This window comes from Pezoporus flaviventris, unplaced genomic scaffold (assembly GCF_033815535.1).
Source record: "Pezoporus flaviventris isolate CSIRO_AGI_PZ_B2104156 unplaced genomic scaffold, CSIRO_AGI_Pfla_v1 ptg000072l, whole genome shotgun sequence".
Taxonomy (NCBI): domain Eukaryota; kingdom Metazoa; phylum Chordata; class Aves; order Psittaciformes; family Psittacidae; genus Pezoporus; species Pezoporus flaviventris.
The window spans coordinates 9,167,175-9,187,700 of NW_026892620.1; the positions used below are offsets into that span (position 1 = coordinate 9,167,175).

At 39.9% G+C, this 20,526-nt stretch overlaps 1 protein-coding gene across 3 annotated transcripts in view; it reads left to right on the forward strand.

The window, feature by feature from the left end:
* The first annotated feature begins 396 nt into the window (after positions 1-396).
* The window catches only part of TMTC4 (transmembrane O-mannosyltransferase targeting cadherins 4), a 53,428-nt gene continuing 33,298 nt past the window's right edge, over positions 397-20,526 (forward strand). For 2 of the 3 annotated variants that reach the window (XM_061472827.1, XM_061472828.1), the window contains exons 1-5: positions 397-520; positions 2,805-3,020; positions 8,221-8,336; positions 10,425-10,641; positions 14,435-14,522. In XM_061472827.1, coding sequence (XP_061328811.1) covers positions 2,859-3,020; positions 8,221-8,336; positions 10,425-10,641; positions 14,435-14,522 — 583 coding nt within the window. In that variant the 5' untranslated portion in view covers positions 397-520; positions 2,805-2,858. Of the gene's footprint in view, positions 521-2,767; positions 3,021-8,220; positions 8,337-10,424; positions 10,642-14,434; positions 14,523-20,526 lie in introns of those variants that run through there. The other variant, XM_061472829.1, reaches the window with a different exon arrangement.

Here is a 20,526-nt window from a genome sequence, read left to right on the forward strand (position 1 = left end):
AGCGCCTCACAAAGACCCTCACACCCCGGCTCACCCGCTGCCAAAGGCCACGCGGCCGACCAGGTGAGCGGGACAACGACCACCACGCAAGTGCAGAGGCAGCGCCGGCCGGCTGGGAAGGCAGCACAGGCGGCGGACAGCACCCGCAGGCCGCCCCTCAAGAAGACCGCCCGTCCCCTGCCTTTATGCAAGACGGAGACCTCCGGAGCTGGGCGCCCAGCGGGGTGAACGACTAGCACCGGCCCCGCGACCACCTCAAATGATCGCTTCACTCCGCTTCCTCAGCCCGGCCTGTTCCGCGTCACCGCCGCCTCCGCCAATGGGAGCGCGGAGCTACCACCGGGGGGCGGGGAGAAGGAGGGGTGGGGTGGCGAGGCAGCCAATGGGGCTCAGAGGATGTTTCCCGGAGGCGAAGCCGTCGCGGCCCCTCCCCCGCGGCCGCTCGGCGGGGGCCGGCTCGCCGGGCGGGATAGTTTTGCACCCGGGTGGCAGATGCGACGCGGGCTCCTTCTTCTTGCAGGTAACACCGTGCGGGGCACATGGTTCGGTCTTGCTGTGTCCTGCCCTGCCCTGCCCTGCCCGGGGGGGTTGCCCTTGCCCCTGCCCCTGACCCGTTTGCTGGCTGGAGCGTTGGTGGAACTGGCCCAGGAGGCGCGGGAGGGGGGAACTACTGAGAGCCGAAGCGGGACGGCACACGGTACACCACATGCGGGGCCGCCGCCAGGACAAAAGGCGAGCGGCGAGTGGGGCAGGGCCGGCGCCGAACTCCCGGCAGGGCTTGTCCGCCCTGCAGCCCTCCCGGGCTGGCTGCATTCCTGGGACGGCCTCAGTTTTGCGGGACTCCGCGCACCTCGGCCGCTGTGACCTGGGCTGGGAGCCTCTCCGTCGGGACGCGCGGTATTGGAGCCGTGCTTCCCGCCCCTCATTCCTTCCCCGCCTCCCGCCCCAGGAGTTCTGCTTCGGGATGCGCTCTGTAAGGCCGACTCGGGGTCGCCTTTCCCTGGAGGGGCGGCGGAGCAGTAGCGTGTGAGCCGGTTGGCAGCGGGAGAGCCCTTGGTGCCGCCGCTCGGAGGGGGAGGGGGTGTGTGGCGGCGGGGGGTCGCAGTACCTCGGGGGGGATTAGAGCGCCTAGGCGGTTAACGCGTTGCTGTGCTAAGGGAGCCCTCAGGGACCGGCCTCCTCGTCTGGACTGCGGGGAGAGGACTGGCAGCAGATGGACATCAGCTAAACAGAGCAAGCGTAATGGGAGAAACTTTCAGGGCAGAATTACTTTGGGGTAGATTAACCATTCTATTTGGGTAGTGGGCATCGGTGGTGTGTCTGTGCGATTACGAGCGATACAATACCCTTCCCTCTGCTTAGCAGTCTTTTATTCTTTGTTTTCTTCAAACTAAGAGCACAAGGGCGAGTTACTTTGAGGCCGGCTTTCACTCTTGAAGCGGCTGGTCTGCTTCACTCGGCTGAGGGGCTCCATTCACTCTCAGGTTGCTCAGCTCCATGTTACTGACTATCTTAATGGGGGAGCGCTGCTGTATAGTCGCCAAAGCGAGAAGGGGCACTGGTGTGTTGGGGAGTACTGCCTGTCCTCCCTGTGCATGTATGTGTACAGAGACGGGGACTATGTGGAGACTGGAATTCAGCGTTGCAAAGAGAAAGCTACAAAGCAATTGCTTTATCAGCTCTAATGTTCAGGTCTGTTCAAGAAGCCAAACGGCTGGAGCTTTTTCCTAGATTGTATGAAGACATTAAATGCTGTGTTTTCAGGGTGCAGTGGTTGATTTTTAAAAGCCAGTAAATAAGAAGAAAGTACGAAGCAGGGCTACTGTATGTCCCTGTCATTCTTGGGGCTTATAAGTAAGCAGTTTATATTCTGCCCTCCTTTTACTGCAGTTTTCGATTTATAACCTCTCCCCCTTGGCATTTATAGCAGTACTTGTTAATAAGACCACTCACAATACTTGTACAATAATGAGAAGCAGAGGCAGAATAGCTGTCCAGGCAGAGGACTGGCTTTGGAGCATTGAAAGGAACCCTTCCAAGTAAAGGTGGCTCATGGGTAAACCTCCAGCCTTAGTACCGCCACACTGATGTGCTGTTTGGTTGCACTGGCCTTTGTCGTCTACCTTAACAACCTCATAAGCCCATAAAAACAGCAGTGGAATTTAGCCTATACTGTACTTGTAGCATGCAGAGTGATCTAGTGAACACTGCTTTGGTCTTAATGTATGTGTCTTGTTGTCTTATTGTTTGCATTGTTGGGATTTAGGGCCTAGTCCATTAACTGCTATCTGTATATGTCTACCTGTGATGTTTGTATGAATTCCCTGTATGGGCTATATGCAAGACTAAGTCCTTTAATTTGATTAACAGAAGAGAGTTGAGCTCTTTTTGCAATTGATGATGTTTGTTTTTGCACATTCAGAAGGAAATTATAGTGCTTATCGTTCTCTTAAGATCTTTATAATGCTCCACAGTGCTCATGATGTCTGTTTGTTATACTAGAAAAGAATAGTAAGAAACAGAAATGCAGTGATTTGCTCAGGGTCTTAGAATTTACCTGGGCCGAAGCTTTAGCTTAGAATCTAAGAACATCTTGACTTTATCTCTGTGCCTCAACCATGAGAAACTGTGCCTTTCTTCCACATTCGAAGTACAAAATTATGCTTAAATATGTTCCAGTAATTATGAAATGCACTGAGATGAAAAAAGGTTGTATGAAACTTCAGTCTCCCAGCTCCACTCTCCATTTTTTTATTTTTTTAATGAAATGCAACTATAACTGCATTTGTATGTATTTCTTTCAGATTTGCAACCAACATAATGCTGAAGCTCCCAACTTGGAACAAGCATTTCACAGAATGGCACAAACAGAACCTAATCTGGACCATGGTGTATCATGGTTCATCCTTCCGTCATACTGGGCTAAAATGGTTGTGGCATTAATCTCCTTCCTCTGTTTTGCTAACAGCTATGATGGAGATTTTGTCTTTGATGACTCTGAAGCCATCATCAATAATAAGGTTTGTCTCTCTTCCCCCCCCGCCCCATGCCTTTTGACATAAATGGTCCTAGGAGAAGATGTAATGACAACAGTTGATCTCAGTAGATCCTAGTAAAGAACTTCCTTCTGATATTCCATTTTTTTTTAACTTCATTTTTGTGTTTTGTTTTATTATGTCTGAGTTTTTTTAAGTAAGCCTTATTTAAGGTTACCAAACAAGGTATGCAGCAGTGCTCTAACAAAAAGCTAGAAGCATAAGTATGCTTAACAAAATGTTATTCCTAAAGCTATTTGAATAACATGACTTGGGTTCTAGTACATAACAAAAGAGTGAACAAATTAAACAGCTTCCTCCCCTCCCTCCTCTAAATGTGCCCCCTTTCATTCTTTTGCAAGTGAGATGCTCTGCTTAACAAGTGTTACCTTCTGAAAGGGAAGGAATTTGTCTGCTTGTTATCTAAGAAAACATTAGCTAGGGTTGTGGCAGATCTGGATGTGATATTTAGTAACACTTATTCGCAGAACACCTGTACATCAAGCCTACCTATAGACCTAATTTTAGGCTCATTTCCACCATGTGAATGGGTGTATGGAGTGGACTTTTCTAACACCTGTTGATGTTAATAGGAGATTTTTTCATTATCTTCTCAGATGAATTAGCCCAATGAATAAACGTACTCTGGTTACAGGGTACATAATGCATCATTAAGTGATTGTAGGGTGATGAGGTTCTCCAGCTGTGGTTTCTACCATTAAAAAGTTATAGGAGCAAGAAAAACATCTATTTCTTTTGCTCCTTCCCCCCTTAAAAGTTCCTGTGACACCAGTATTTTTTTTGAAATAGAGGCAGAATATTCTTGTGGTCTGTCTTAAAACTGATCATACATACAATGAACAATCCCTGAAATTAACGTTCATTTCGAACAGGCCTTTAGCTGAGGTTTTTTTGGTTGTGAGGAGTTGAGTGTCTTCAATTGCTGAGACACTTCTTAGAATCACATGTAGCAGTTAGTGCTCATGAGTGGGTCTTGGCGTTGCAGCTCTTATGCTGTTCTGGAATGTTAAATGCTTGGCAAGAGAAGCACAGGGTAAAAAGAATCACCCTCATCTGTTGGTTCTGTTTTCCTGAAGCCATGGGTTTACAAGGAGGATAATCTGGAAACTCATATCATTAGAAGACTACAATTCACAATTTTTTTCCTTGCACAAGATTTAGAGGCAACTTACTTCAGTGTGCCTTTTAGAATCTCACAGAATCACTGTTTCCTTAGACAACTTTGTATTATGCTTGTTTAAGTCATCATACCTTGAATTATAAGTGTATGAGGGAAAATACATCTGCCAAATTAGAAATAAATCTCAAGGCATTCTAAGAGAATGCCATAGACACTATTTTTATTCTTTTTAAGAAGCATTATAGTTTAAATTACACAGCTCTTGGCAGTGGTTTGTTTTGCAAAGTTTTATTTTGGCCATGATTATAGTATTTTAATTTCCTGAAAGAATGTACAAAACATTGATGTTGAAAAAAGGCAGGTTTTCTTCAAGTGCAATTTCAAACTTTACTTTCAAAATGTTTCAGTTTATCTATGCAACAAAACAACCTGCACCAGGATTATAGCTGTTGGCAATGTTGAGAAATTCAGCCAACTGCTTAAATAGATTAACTCATACCTAGTCTGAAAAACTGGGAGGCTTATTCTATTTTTCACAGCAAAATCCTCTATTATTCCCTAGAAATTAAATGAGATTTTTGTGACAGTATCATTTTAACACAGGGGTCGTATGAATATATGAAAATGCAAAACCCACAAGAAAAATGCAGAGACAGTGAGTTTACCAGCTTAATGGTGAGGGAAAGCATTTAGCAAAGGCACAGTTTATTCAAAGTATAGCCTATTTTATTCCTATCCAATAGGAGAGACAGCAGGTGAAGTAATTTTGTAGATCCACTGACCATTACTATACCAGTATTTTCTTGGGTACCACACAGTGACCTTTTTTGTTAATTTACTAGCTCCCACCAGCTCACCAATCTTCAATTTTTTTATTTTTTATTTTATTTTTTTTAGTGAAAAATACAGTTAGCTGACCTCATGCCTACTGTATTGTGGAACATTCTGTTACTAGATTTATATTGGGGTCCAAGCCTGTTTTCCAGATGCTTTCTTGACATTTTAAGCAGCATTTTCACTGGTACACAATAGTGACTTTTGTCTTTATTTATTTGCTAGCTTGGCAAGGCAAATAGTTGGATTAGGAAGAGTTTCAGACGCATTATAAGCCTTTATATAGAAAACCTGACCTTTCTTCAAGTATTGAACTTTGCTGTCTGTAAGCTGCTGATAATCAAATATTTAGAGATTCTTTGCTGCCTACATTCAGTTCTTAAAGAGAAAATCATATGTAATTTATAAATCGCTGTGTCTCTTAGAGCAAGCCATTCCTGTTTTAGGGTAAGTCTACTAAGTGGGAAAACTAACACAATAAACTTTTTATCACAGAAGTTGGATTCAACAGCAAGATACATGACTGAAGATTTTTTAGGTCATATGGAAGTGTAATCTAATCACTAAGAATTCTGTGTATTCAGCTTTTCCTGCATGCTTCCTATGGAAAACAAAAGAAGGCTGATTCTAGCGGAAAGGGAAATCTAGCCTTTCACATCGCCAGTGTATTTCACATCTCGTTATTGAAGACCATCTGTGACATAAAAGACATACTTCTAAAATTTTAATACAAAAAAAAAATCTTTTTCATAGTCCCTTTCTTTGGCAAATGTACATAAGGAGCTGTGTTGTTGGTTGGAAAAACCTGAAATCTGAAGCCACAGTGATCACTGGCAGTCAGGCCCTGCAGAACACAAAGACTTCAGTATATGCTGGAGTACAACCTTGTCCCAACTTGCCCTTGAAAAGCAGGCTGTATTGATTTATTGGACTCCTGGTTGAGTGCACTCCAGCTCTGAGAGTCAAATTATGACCTTTGGGGTGTATGCATACCAGTAAGGAGTGGGACAGGAATTTGGGTGCCTAAGGCCAAAATTGCTCCTAGGAGAAGAAAGAAATCTGTAGCTATTGCTTGGTAGTAGAAACATCTATGAGACAGTGAAGGAATTTTGCACCTTGATAATTCTTAAGCTCAAATAGGATCCCCTGTGAGTCTTTCTTAAGGTTTTCCCTGAGAATGCCTTAATTAACAGCTGCAGGATATGACTATGATGTTAGCTCTGCTCTCTTTTCTGTGTATTGATTAGTAGCCTATTAGTGAATGTTTCACTTCATTTGACAGTGTGGTAGGATTTTTAACCTACTTCTCCCTCCTATTTTTTTAATACAGTTGTCCAATACTGTCCAGATTTGATCAAGTTGGCAGTCCTGGGGTAATGGTTGAAACTGATGATCTTAAAGGTGTTTCCAACCTAGATGATTCTATGATTCTGTAAGTGATAGAAATAAATCTCTTCATGGGATTTTTTTATTTTTGTATGGATGAAAGTCAGAATGTGTTGAGAGAAGCAGGAAAAAAGGAGTTATTTTAAGTTCAGTTTAGCAGCAGCCAGTCATCATGGCCCAGACATTTGGCTATACTAGCAGTTGTATGTGTTCTCTCTTGCCTTGTTAGCAGGCCAATAATGCTACCTAAGGATGAGATGGAAGATACTGGAGACTGCAGGAGGTGCTCAGAATACTGTAGAAGCAAGTGAAATGGTAGCAGCATTTGAGAAGAACTGGAGTTAGTGATCCAGGAGTATTGTAATGTGGGAATCTTGTAAGTAGATGGAGACGTAGGAGGAATAAGCCATTGCACACCAGGCCTTGTAAAATCTTTCATGGGTTTACCAGCCTGGTTTGTCTGCTTGTGTTTGTATTGGCTTGTTCATAGAATGGTTTGGGTTGGAAAGGACCTTAAGATCATCTAGTTACAAGACCCCTGCCATGGGCAGGGATGCCTCACCCTAGACCATGTCGCCCAAGGCTCTCTCCAGCCTGGCCTTGAGCATGGCCAGGGGTGGACCATTCACCACTTCTGTGGGCGGCCTGTTCCAGTGCCTTACCACCCTCATAGTAAAGGACTTCTTCCTTATAGCTAACCTAAATCTCCCCTGTGTAAGTTTTAACACATTACCCCCTGTCCTATTACTACAGTCCCTGATGAAGAGAATCTGCTTTGGTTTGTTGGTTTCCTGAAGAATTTCAGAGGAGAAGGTGGGTGGGGTGTGGAGTAATTCATGATTGATTGAAGGTGTAATACCAACACTCATATGAAAGCTGTTAATTTCCTAGTACAATTTTGTTCTTAGGTTCTGTCTTGAGAGTATTTAACCTGCACATTTTTGCTATAGCATAAATTGTATTTAATTGCCACAACGAAGGAGGATAAGAGGGGCAAGTAGAAGATGACTAGTTGGAGCTTCTTAGCTTGTCCTCTCGGAAAACAGAAGCAGATGTTGCCAAGGTCCTTCTTTTTTCCTCTCCAAGGTGTATATTTTCCATTCAGTAGTCTAGGTTATTTGGATATTTTCATTATCATCATGGCTTTAAGATAAAAGGAAAGAGTAGAGATTTCCTTTGCAGTGTGTTTTTTTTAATAGCCCCCTACCCCACCCCAACTTAAAATAATTCATTACTTTTCTGTCTTCTGCTGTTAATATTTTAAAACAGTAGATACTCTGATTCTTGGTTTCATGTGCTAAGAATTTAAGAGATGGGGGGGGGGGGGGGGAATACTTGAATAGGGTCCTATGCCAGGTAAGGCTTCAAAAAGAGCTAATTGTTGTTTTCTGTCTTTGGTCTCCTTCCTTTCACTAGTACTTGTGCTACTGACGCTGGTAGAAACATGGGTATTTGCAGCGGTTTGTAGTTGGCCTCCTTCACAAGATAACCTAGGCCTAACATCAAAGGCTTTTTACAAAACTATAACGTGGAAGGTTTTTTTGTGTGTGTCTTGTATCTCAGCTGTTAACCAGGTTATCAGTTGATATGAACACATATAGCTGTACGAAATTTCATGTAGTTATGCCTACTTACAGAATCCAAGCATCTTGGTCTTTATGATGACAGGCATCCAAGATGTGACCTATCAGTAGTGAGCCAAGAAAGCACCTCCTATGTCCATGTTAGCATGAGCTTGTATTAGTTAGAACTTTTTTGTGTTTTAGCTGCTTTGAGTAAAACAGAAATGTTAAGAATATGGTAATTTATGATGTTTCCTTTTAGGACCTCAGGGCAGAAACCCCACTTGGTGACCTGTGGCATCATGACTTTTGGGGTAGCAAGCTCAGCAGCAATACCAGTCATAAGTCATATCGACCGCTAACTGTCATAACTTTCAGGTGAGATTTGTCTTTTTTCTCACTGTCTGAATTTTTTTTTACATACACTCACTCAATTGATAATAGGCAGGAGGAAGCAGAAAAGGGGAACGACAAAGTATCTGGAGGGTTATTGCATACCTTTCCGCGATATGGTTTTCCTGTTTGTTAATCTCCGTTTGAGTTTTAATTTTCAATTTTTTTTTCCCAAAGTATACATTATTTTGACATTCTGTATTTTACTGTAGCTTTTAGAGGTTGCATCTTATGCTCTTATATACCCTGGTACTAGGGGCAGTATGGGTCAATATGTAGGTCACATCATCAGAGGCCTAAGAGGTGTATATTCCCTTCACTTAGCGATGCTGCCACTTATACTTCTATTGTAGTTTCTGTTTTCTGCCTTCTGGTGACCTGTTAAATGGGGTTTTCTTGTAAATAGCATCAATCTACTGTGCCCTTTTGCCACTTGGTCACTGAACAGTCTTCCCACCTCTTCCCTCCCTGATAGTTCATGTTTGTGCCTGAGAATCCTAGTTGGGAAGATGTCTGCCTGTATATATAACTTGCTGGTTTTCTCAAATAACTACGTTTATGAGGATTAGTTGTATAGATGCTTAGCTCATGTTTTTTTGCACAGGAATTTGAGCAAGCAGTAAACCATGTAGAAACTGGGCACAGTAATGCAGAAAATCTTTGAGGACTCATCTTAAGGTTCTTTATTTTCCCCATGCAACTCAATGTTGTGGATGGGGACCTAGCACTGGTTCTGCAGATATGTCCAGTCTAGGCAGGGACTAAGTGACTGCCGAAGCACTCCCACTCTTAGTCCTCATATTCAAGCAAAAACTTTGACTCTTGAATGCAGTATCAAGCATTTTAAGAACTTGGCACTGTGGGTTTCACTCTCTGTTGGGCTTTATTCACATTGTCATGAAGGAAAATATGCAAATGAATAGAAAGTGTCAGAGTCTTAAACCCATTAAAGTTTCCAGCGCATTAAACAGCACATGCTTTCCTTTAGTTTCAAGGTCTCTCTGGTATATTGCATCTCTAGTAACATCTTGGTTAGTTTAAAGAGTGAACTGGGATACAGTTATTACTATATCTGAAAATATATATGAGCATGTGAAGATGGTCCGTAAAATGCTAGTAAGTAAGAAATTGGTTTTCTTAATTTTCCCTAAGCTCCAATTTATGTGCATCACATTTATAATAGGTTAGAGTTTTTTAATAGATTTCACATAAGCCAGATGCAGACTGACCAAATGAACTATATAAAATTCCCTATTCACACTAAGTTTCTGTATATCTCACCTACAGATAAAAGTGTGTGGAAAATAACAAGATGTTTCTCCCATTTCTTCTCCCTCTCCATTTTATCAGAGTTCTAATCTTGAACAGGGTTTTGTGACTGAATTTTCACTTACACTTCCTTCTGTTTCTAATACTCATATTAAATCTCTCTGTAACCAATCGCACAGATCAGTTACTAAGATGTGCTAGCTGACTACTTTCTGGATGTATACTGATTGTACCCAGATGGTTTCCACATTGCCAGTCCAAATGCTAGGACATTTTTCAGCCAGAATGTCAGTGGAAATCATAGTCTGAGTTGCATACTAATTTCTTCTTTGTGTGGATTTAATTAAAATAATTTCATCCAGTTAGTTTTGGACATAGTTGCTCTTAAGCGCAAGGGTATCCCCCCCAGTAGATTTGTTTTTTTTCCACAAGGACATTCCTGCATTGCAGCATTGAAGTTATGTTGCTGACCAAAAGTAATTTCTAAGTAACCGTAGGTATGATTAACATAATAGCACTAACATATGTCTTTGGAGAGGATAGATACTATGCTGAATATGCTATCCCATATGAATACCTTTGAGTAAAGTTCAGGACATAGTTTCTAGCCAACTGTATTGGCTCGGTGGTAATAACATGCATGCTGGGATTTGGTGGGTTTTTTTCAGCTTTTTTCTTTTGGTGGGGGAAAGGGGAGTTGTGCTACTTAATACGATCTTGCTATGGGATTGTTTTAAGTTTTCTGTTTGCATATCTCTACCCACTGATGTAATTCCTAGCCTTAATGTTCTTGTTTCTGTATAGAATTAATTACCTTTTTGCTGGAGGCTTCTACCCAGTTGGTTTTCATGTCATCAATATAATACTGCATTGTACTATCTCAGTGTTGATGGTTGATGTATTCTCGATATTATTGGGTGGACTGCAATTCAGTAATAAAGGAAGAAGGCTAAACCTGGCTCCAAAGACATCTCTTCTAGCTGCTTTGCTGTTTGCTGTACATCCAGTGCACACCGAATGTGTAAGTAGTGAATAATGAGCTCCAAAGATTTATATCTTAGAAATTCTTGATGATCTTGACTAATTCTGACAGTCTTATACTCTACACATTGCTTTTATATATTCTCAGTACTTCTCTTGGCGCACGTCTTATGAGAACCATCAAATGTTATGGTTAGTATGTTCAAAAGATTGAAATTCTACAGGGCTGGACCTTATTGAGGAAGATAAATCATTTAAGTACAGTAACTAAAGAAGGATAGCCCTAAACTACAGAGTTTCCCTAGTTACTGAATTTCCCTAATTACTTTTCATTTGTATTTGCTTTGATAAAAAAACAAGGAGATACAAAATTGGAGTAGGGGTAGTATATGAATTCTGTATATGAGTGTATTAGAATACTGCATCTAGTTTTGAATCCATGCTGCAAGGACAACGCTAGGAAAAATTGAGAGGTCTTGGAAGAGCCATGAAAATGATTAAAGGACTGGAAATCATCCCATGTCATGAGAGATCAAACTCCATGGGTTTATATTTTAATATGAAGGAGAAGATGAAAGGATTTATTTTTTTTTATCACGGTCTGTAATTATGTATGTGAAGAATACAGATTTCATAGTAGTGGGCCCTTTAATAATGCAGACAAAAGAGTAACAATGGCTGAAAGTTAAAGCTGTAAAGATGCAGAATAGAAACATGGCACATGTGTGGCAAAGATCAAAGTTCTTGTGTGGAAATTCTAGTGAACAGGGAGGAGACAGGGTTTTTTTAAAACTCTCTTTTTGCACTCACAGCTAAGAAAATCTAATGGCCTTTATGCCAGTGGGCTTGCTGGATGTGGTCCCTGATTGCTTGATCTTGTAATAATGAATAAATAAAAAAGAAAAAAAATTGCAATGCAGGAGTCATTCCTCTTAGAGTTTGGAAGGACTAAGCTACTAGAAAAAGTACTAACTTTAACTTTGATCTCTGTGCTAGTAACGAACCCTGAATCCTCAGTGTACCTTGTATATGTGTGGAACTGATTTTTCATTTATTCACAATATGCTGTGGTTTTGGCTTTTTTTCATTTGCTTTGCACATGATTGATGGGGAAGAGGTTATGGAAAGCTATGCCTCTCAGCTGACTGGGGACTCTGCATGCATTGGAAACCTAGAGATGGTACGAAGTTGGGTATTAGTAATTTGGCACCTTTTTTGGCAGTGTGGCTAACACATTCTGTCAGTCATTCTCTGGTGTTTGCTTGCCTGCAGAATAACTTCTTTGTGAGGGCATGTTGTGCTGGTGTCAGAAGGGCCCCTTGTATTTCTTTTCTCCAAAACCAGTTCTAGATGTCAAAGTGCAGTAAAATGAGTCTTCAGTGCTTTTGATGCTCTGACATGTAAAGAGAAATCTCACTTGAGTCTTAACTTTGTAATAAAACTCCTATTGACTCCTTTATTATTATCCATAATCATCATCTGCATTCCATTTAACTCTAAAAATATATTTAAATCAGCAGGCAAATGTTAGTAAGACCTTGGTCATGTCAAATAAATTACAAGTGAAGTGGTTTGCTTGCATATATGAGGTTTGAAGACTTGTGTATACTTAGCGCAAACCTTGGAAGAAGAGTAAAAAGGTAGGATGCTTATATACCATATGTCTTCTAAGATCCAGGAGTAAACAAAGGCCTCTGATCATTTATGTGGTGAATAATAAATCTTGCTGCACTGAAGCAGTCATCATACTGCTATGGTTCTAGCATGACTGTGTATCAGGCAGCATCTCCTCAAAAAGCATTCTTCATGATTTTAAATCTGTGAGTTTTAAGTATCATGACATCTTGGTTTTGAAATGAGATGACATATTTTGACATAAAATTGTGAGGAATCTGTCTGCTTGCTGCTTTGGATTTTGGTATATACAGCACAAAACAGACGCATAAAACAGATCTTGAAAAGTTTACAGCTTTCAGTACCTATGTAAGAAAAACAGCTGTCATTTTTCTACCTACATGTAAACACTCTTGTGGTGCAGTCTTCTCTTCTATAAAATGGTTATTCTTTGTAACACTTGAGCGATGGAATACTAAATGAAACACAGACATAAGAATATTCCTGATGCTAATTTAAAACTGTGGGGGTTTTTTTTGTTTACCTTGTTACCGGGACTACAGACATGATCCTGCATTTGAGATAACATTGTCCTGTTGGAGTCATCTGAGGCCATATGTGTGTTTTTTACCCTCTTAATCTCTTTGTTATAACAAGTTGGCATTTATTTTCAAAATTGTGTCAGTTCACCTTTACTTTTATCTCATTAGCTGAGAGTAGCTCCTGAAACAGAATGACACGTCATTATTTTCACCTTTTAAAGCAGTCCACAGCCATTGAGTTAATTCTCTTAATATCTTTATAAAACAGAAAAAGAAGCAGGGAAGTTAGATGCATGGCTTTGGATAAATTAATAAGTTTCTCTGAACTGCATTTGGGAGTCCAACAGTTTCTCCTTTTACGCTATCAAGTGAAGCTGAGGGTAAAGTAGGGGAGAGTCTCTTCAGTGTATTCGGTCCTACTCTCATGCCTCTGTGCTTCTCTCTCTGATGTTACTCAGTAATAGTTGTTCCGTCAGTTCATACTTGTACAAAAAATGCCCTTCTCATAAGACATGTTAGCAACCAGCTTTAAACAAAGTGAAGATACACTTTTTACTTTCCTCTTTCTGTTCCACTCAGAAAATGGGACAACTGGTGTGCTATACAAAAAACAGTTTGTGCTTTTGTCCCTGAAACATCACCTCAAAAAGGACATTAAAAAAAAAACAAACCTGGAAGTCTTCTGCTCTGCTTCCAGAAGGCCTCCGTATGCATTTTCTCCTGTAAACATGGAACCCAGTACTCCAGGAAGTAGAGCCAGACTAAAATGTAAGGGGTATTTTCCATGATCCTTGCTCAGGGTGTATGTTCTAGTGAGGTCCCAGCATCAGGGCCTATACTGTCCCTTGCCAACCCCATGTTACGATTTCCACAAAAAGTTCATCATGTATCTGACACTTGTAATTGAGGAATGAAGATCCAAAAATATGTCATGCTGTGTCTCAGCAAGTTACTGTGAATACAGTTTAAGGGCTTGAACCAAAGCTTGGTGATGGCCCTGAGAATGCCCTTGATTTAAATAGATTGGCACAGATCAGGAGTATGGAGGTCCCAGAATGTGCTTCTCATTTTCTTTTGCATTAGTACAGCTTCTGTTACAAGATGTATTTGAAGGTATCTTTAATGCAATCAGTTAATAGAGCACAAAAAGCTGTCAGAGGGGAGATTTTTTTTTTTTTTCCTGATTCTGCAGGCTAGAAGCTATTTATCTATTCTGAATGTTCAGACTGCACTTCGATGGCTGGCTTGTCTTCTGAAAGTGGACAGTCTTGATTTGCTTTCAGCAGAGCTGCTGATTTCACTGGGGTTCAGGATGTTTGCTAAAAATTCTACTGAAAGGCAACATGATCCAAAAAAACCCAGATGGAAATGGAGCATTTTTTTCCAGTGAGGTCCTTCTTTATTTCTTAAAACAGCAAATTTTCATAAATTAAAGCCAAACCATTCACTTAGTTGATACTAAGCAATACCCAATCAAAATCAGGATGTGGCTTACAAAAGTGTGTATCACTTATCCAGTAAACCAGTGTAAAAAAAGGAAAAAAAAAAGTAAAGTGATGTAGCAGTATTCTTTTATACATTTCACTTTGTTATGTGTGTATACCTTTATCTCAGGTTTTCTAAGAATAAAATCTGGTAATCTGAAACTTTTCTCTCTTTTTTTTTTTTTTTTTTAAGGTTGCTGGGATTGTTGGCAGAGCAGACCTCCTGTGTGCCCTCTTCTTTTTGTTGTCATTCCTTGGCTACTGTAAAGCATTTAGAGAAAGTAAGCATTCTGTTTGCCCCTTAAATTTTACATTGTGTATATTTTCTGCTTTTATACATTTCAGTGAAATATAGCAAAACTAAAAGTGTCAGCTTGATGTGGTTTGAATTTATTAATGTTTATACCCTCATAAAATATTAAAAACAACCAACCAACCAAACGTGCTTTAGCAGGTATTTATTGTTAGAAGAGCTGGAAGGGTTGCTGTTCCTAATTCTCGTTAAACACTAAGAATTTATTTTAAGAAAAGTCTGGTTTATAATAGGCTTATCTGTTAAATGTTTTATTGTTTAGAAGCATAAAGAAATATTTTAATAAGCATTTTGAAAAAAATAAAACCTATGAATGTAAATTCTTAAATATTTTAGTACACTTTATGCCATTATGTTGGGATGGCTTAAATGGAAATGATCTTTAGGAACCTTAATTGTATTTTTAGTGAATTGTACAGAATTATTCATATGAGTAAGCCTTCTAAATTCCTGGAATATGCAAGTGCTGGCATATACATACTGAGTATAGTGTTACTCAGAGATTTTGTAAGACAGCTCTATTTAACATGAACAGTTCCATTGTAGATATTCTTTCAAGTGAGCTTTTAGATCTGTTGTATTATTTGATCCGAATGCAGGTTGGCAGTTCAGATACAGTTGTGGAAAAATTATCTTGGCACGCTGGTAAATAAGCACACAATAATACATGAATGCATGATTATGAAAAACTGTACAGGACATGCAGTCTGCTCTCTGAATGCGCCCTGCCACAGGAATTATGAAGATCATTTGGTGAAGCTCCTGTGGGGAGCTGTGTTGTGAAAAGCTTGTATAATACCAGTTCAATAGGCATGGCCTGTAACATTTAACCGGAGTTGGCAGTGTATTACAGAGGTACCTGAGCTGGCTTTAGGTGATCTAACTTTACAACATAGTCATGGCATCATAGAGCTTAGTGTAGGCTGAGGCGGGGGTCAAGTTAGTCCACAGTGAGCTCTTAAGATGCTGTGAGTAGCTCCTGCTGCTTGTATTTAGATGTTTTGGAACTTTTTTAATGATTTCTGATATCAAGTTTAACTTAAATATTACCACTTCAAATTATATTTATAGTGATTCCTGTTCACTTTTGATATTTTTCTCCCTTTCGAGTAGGTTTCGGTTTTTTTCAACTGAGATAATTTCTTGATGAAAATTGGCCTTGGGATCTTGTTTGCTCATTTGTTCTTTTCTCACCTATTTTACTAGGTATGGTTGTGCTTTAGTATTTGTTCTGTTAATGCTGGAGTAAATTAGACAAAGCAAAATACTGGCAATGTGCTCTCTGGTTTGCTGGTACAGGTAGACCTGTATGGCAGGCGTAATAATTTTTGCATTAACTCAAGAGCCAAATTCTTAGGACTACCTTGGAGAGTTTCATATAGGACTTTCATATAGGATTTTGTTATGGAGGACATCTCAAGAATGATTTAAGAATGTGATGTGTACTCTCATTAGGAATATTCTGAGTGCTTGTACAACTTGTGAAGGCCATTTGGATACCTTTTAGAAGTCTGTGTAATTTTAGTAGTATTCTTATGCTGAAATTCGTATAATTGATACAGAAGAAGGAAAATGTCATGAAGAGAAGATATTAAGCAGCACTTACTGTTTTTTACTGGACATTACATCATAATAGGGTCAGAGCTGTGTCACTTAAGCATATTTAAATCTAGTTTTGCCAAGGAAAACTGCAGTCTCCCAGCATAGTTGTGTCTTTTCTCTTTCAGATCAATGTTCAGTATTTACTGTCACATTCACTGCCTGATTTTCCTTTGGCAACTTTTTAAAAAAACATAGACTTTCTTTATACTTAAGAATTTGTATCAAAGTTAAATGCTCTTCCAACAGTTACCTCATTTTGGGTAGCCTGGTGACAATTTAATGTTCTTGCGGATACTGTCTGGCATGTCCTAAACAAAAGAATGAAAAGTTATTTCCAGCACAACTAAGTTCTTTAGCAGATCTTGCATAGAGCCTGAAGGGAGGAGCCCGACCTTCAGAGTATCTCTTTCCTCTGAATCTTACATGAGTTGATGCAGGCTGATGAGCCATGTGCCAAAATCCAGACATTTCAGAGTCAGAGTTTCAGGCCAGAATGGTTCTGGTCTAAAAACTGATTTTGGAATGCCTTGGTGGGATTCATTGTTCATCCTGGATGTGCCTTGCTGTGAAAATCATTCATTTGTAAATAGAAGGGTGGGTGAGATAAAATAGAATAGTCTATGTCAGTTGGAAAGGACCTGTAACAATCATCTCATCCAACTGACTGACCACTTCAGGGCTGACTGGAAGTTAAAAGCATGTTACTAAGGGCGTTTCCCAAATGCCCCTTGAACACTGACAGGCTTGGGTCATCGACCACCTCTCTAGGAAGCCTGTTCTAGTGTCTGACCGCCCTTTTGGTACAGAAATGGTTCTTCATGTCCAGTCTAAACGTCCCTTCACGCAGCTTTGAACCATTCCCACACATCCTGTCACTGGGTACCAGGGAGAAGAGATCAGCTTCTCTCCATCTCCACTTTTCCTCCTCAGGCAGCTGTAGAGAGCATTCAGGTGAATCCTCAGCCTCCTGTCTCCAGACTAGACAAGCCTGTGAGGTCCTTAGCTGCTCCTTATAGGACATTCCTTCCAATCAGGAGCTCTAGATTCTTTTCTGCAGAGCTGCTGCCTAGGCAGGCCCCAGCCTGGACTGTTGCATATTTCTGTCTTTGATTTTCATGAGTCTTCTATCAGCCCATTTCTCTAGCTTGTCATGGTCCCTCCAAATGGCAATCCTATTCTCCACTGTACCCATAATAATTACTGCAGGTTTGCTCTTACTGATGAACTTTGAGGAAGTGTCAGAGTAAAACTAACATTGAAAAGCCTGAGTTGATACTACTGATATGTTTGTGTCCTCAGTAACAAGCACTGTTTTGTCACCAGCAGCATCCTAACGCTACTATCAGACAAATAGATTATGTAAGTCTTCCATGAAGAGCCTGACTATTCTTGCTGCGCAAGGCAATGTGAGACTTGTGTACAGCTGTGTTGCAGAAGTCTCTCTGTGTTTCAGTAGCGTAGATGTAGTTGTTGAACTGTCATTCTCGTTCTTCTCTAAAGGAGACAAAAGTCGTGGAAGAGAGACTGGTCAGTGCTTGTTTTCACCTGATATCTCGGTGAATGAATCTGAGATTTATTTTTTTATTATTATTTGTTTGGAGTAAGGACTCGTCTCTTGAGGAGGATTTGGGTATCTGTGGAGAAAGTATATATCATTCTGAAAACAATCAGGAGGTCAGAGAAGTATTGGTGTCAGCCTGCGAAACTTCCAAAGGCAAATAATGCTTTTTGTGAAGCTCAAGATATACTACAGCTTGTTTGCCTGATGTAGTGTGTTGTTTTGGTGGAATTTGGGGTAGACAGTTTCTTTTAGTCAAAATCTGTGGCATTATTCTTTTTCTTTTTTAAGTATAAGCATTTAACACACTATGTGTTAAATTATGTCTTGCTTAATTTCTAAGGCACTGTTATTTTCTCCAGTATACAGTTTCTGATGTTACCATCTTTGATAGGATATCATTTATATTTGCAAGGAACTAATCTGTTGTTCTCATTCTGTCCTGCTGTTTTAAAACACAGCTGTGGGGACAAATCCACTGCATAGGCTTTGGAGGCAGCAAGAGCTGACAACTGTTTAGGTATGTTCTGAAGGAAATTGTGGGTTATTAACTTTGAATTTTAATGCAGCTTCTCTGGGAATTCATAAGGCAATTTAAAATTGCTCTAGTATTCATTTTGCCTTCCTTTGTCTTCAGCTTTGACAGTGATCCAGTTGCATGTATTTGCCATCTGCATTGGTGATCTCTGAGTGATGTAAAAGGAGGAGTTCATGATTTGCTTCATGTGAATAATATTAGCCAGGATATTAAATAGGGGATCAACTGCTTGCTCATGTGCTATGACTTCTAAAAAATACTTTGTTCTGTTTGTGTGTTTGTTTTGTTCTGTTCTATGTAGTTGTCTGTTAAGCATCTACTAGTTCATTGCTAATTTAATAAAGCATGTGAAGTAGACTGTAGTGATGAGTGTTGTGAATATTGGAGTTCTGTATTATGGAGGTTTTCCTACAGATTGAAAATGGTTTAAGTCTCCTGTATGAAAGATATTATTATTGCGGGGAGTTTGTTAGCTATTTCACGATTGGTCAAGAGGTATTTACTATTATTAAACATGATTTTTCATCTGTGTGCTCTACTATTTATATTTGAACACACTGGAAGGCAGTAGTTATCTGTGGAAAAACTAGACTTTCAGAGGAGTGCTTTCAGAGAATGAATTACTGAAGATGGTGACTACTTAAATTATTTTGATGGGCAGAGCAGAAACAAAACCCTTTTTTTGTAGAATTAGTGCTAACTTTTGTTTGTCCCAGATGGTGTAATTCAGGGATAGACTATCCCCTTACTGTAGCCTATTTGTAATGAGTTTGAGTTGCTTGGATATGTTTAGGAATGGCATTTGGTATTGTAATTTCATTATTAAGTAAAATGCTGAGCTGCGGTAGAATGTGTATTTGGAGACACACAGGAGATCTCAGGCTTAAGTCAATTCTAACAGTGTATTCTTATATGGTCTTTTAAGACTAGATAATTCTTCCTCCTTTGCTTAGCAATTCACAAGCAGGCAATTCTTAGAACTTGGTTACATGAGTATTTCTAATAGTTTAGTTGGAAGATGCCATCCCCTTAGGCAAAGTATGTTAATGGATTATACAAGCATTTGATGTATTTCAGTTAAACATTTCTGCAGGAGCTCAACATAACTTACTTTGCTTCGACTTTCAAAAGAGCAGGTGCTTTCGCAGAGCTGGTTACAGGGTTTCACCTGAAAATGGTGACTACTTAAACTGTTCCAAGCTGTCACCTGGCTGAGCCTTAAGATGCTCAATTAGCTTTGAAGAAGGGGATGCAGAGTGCCTCAATGTTTGAATTGGTAATGATCGTTTGGGATATTGTTATATTGACTTAAAAGTAAGACTGATCTTGGCACTCTAAATGGAGTATTTTCTTCATATCCGTAACTTTGAAGAAATGTGTTTTCATTTGACTTGTGGATTTAGAAAACTGCAAGATAAGGTCTCTCAAAATAGAATTAGCATTAGGAAGACAGAGTTGAGGTGTATCATCAATAGGCTCCTCATAAATTAAGGATTAGTCAGTTCCACACTGTAAAAAATTTTTTGTATGCTCTAGGAATGCTTATACTGGAGTCTGGCAGCCTACCTAGAGGAGCCCTCATGGCTTGTTTCTAGTTTCTATGGGTATTTCATTGAATCCCCTCAACTTTCAGATTAAAGTCCTCCTGAAGAAGGGACTGTGTGAGCAATGCTTTTTGGTTTTGTATAGGAACAGTTTATTTCTATAGTTTTTTTGGTTTGTTTTTTTTTTTTTAAAAAAAGGCAAGTACTCTGTTTCTTTGGCATGGTTACTATTTTGTCCATCTGTTAGAGTGGCACAGTGCCCACTCACAATATGGTGTACCAGTTTCAACCAGGCATAGGTGCCAATGAAAGATTGGTTTCGTTTTCTGACACAACATTCTTCTGGTGGGGAGCAGCACTGTATTAGGGGAATGTGCTTTGTTAGACTCATTACTCCTGTTGGCATGTGTGTATCTCATAATAATTAGCACTTATTCAGTGCTATACATTTTCAAATCACTGTTAAAAAAAAAAAAGAAAGGCATTGCTGGATTATGGTCTTTTGTATCTATTTTTCTAGCCTAGTTTACTGAGATTTCTGTAAACTGGGGTGGGGGAGGGAGTGCTGTGTGCACTGACTCAGGAGCAATCACAAGATAAAACGTTTCATAATTGAAATTCTTTCTCTTTGAAGTTTAATCACTGATAAATTTTCATAGTATTACAACTATATGTATGACTTTATTGACCTTTTGAGGCTGCAAAAGAAAGCAAAGACAGATTATGGTTT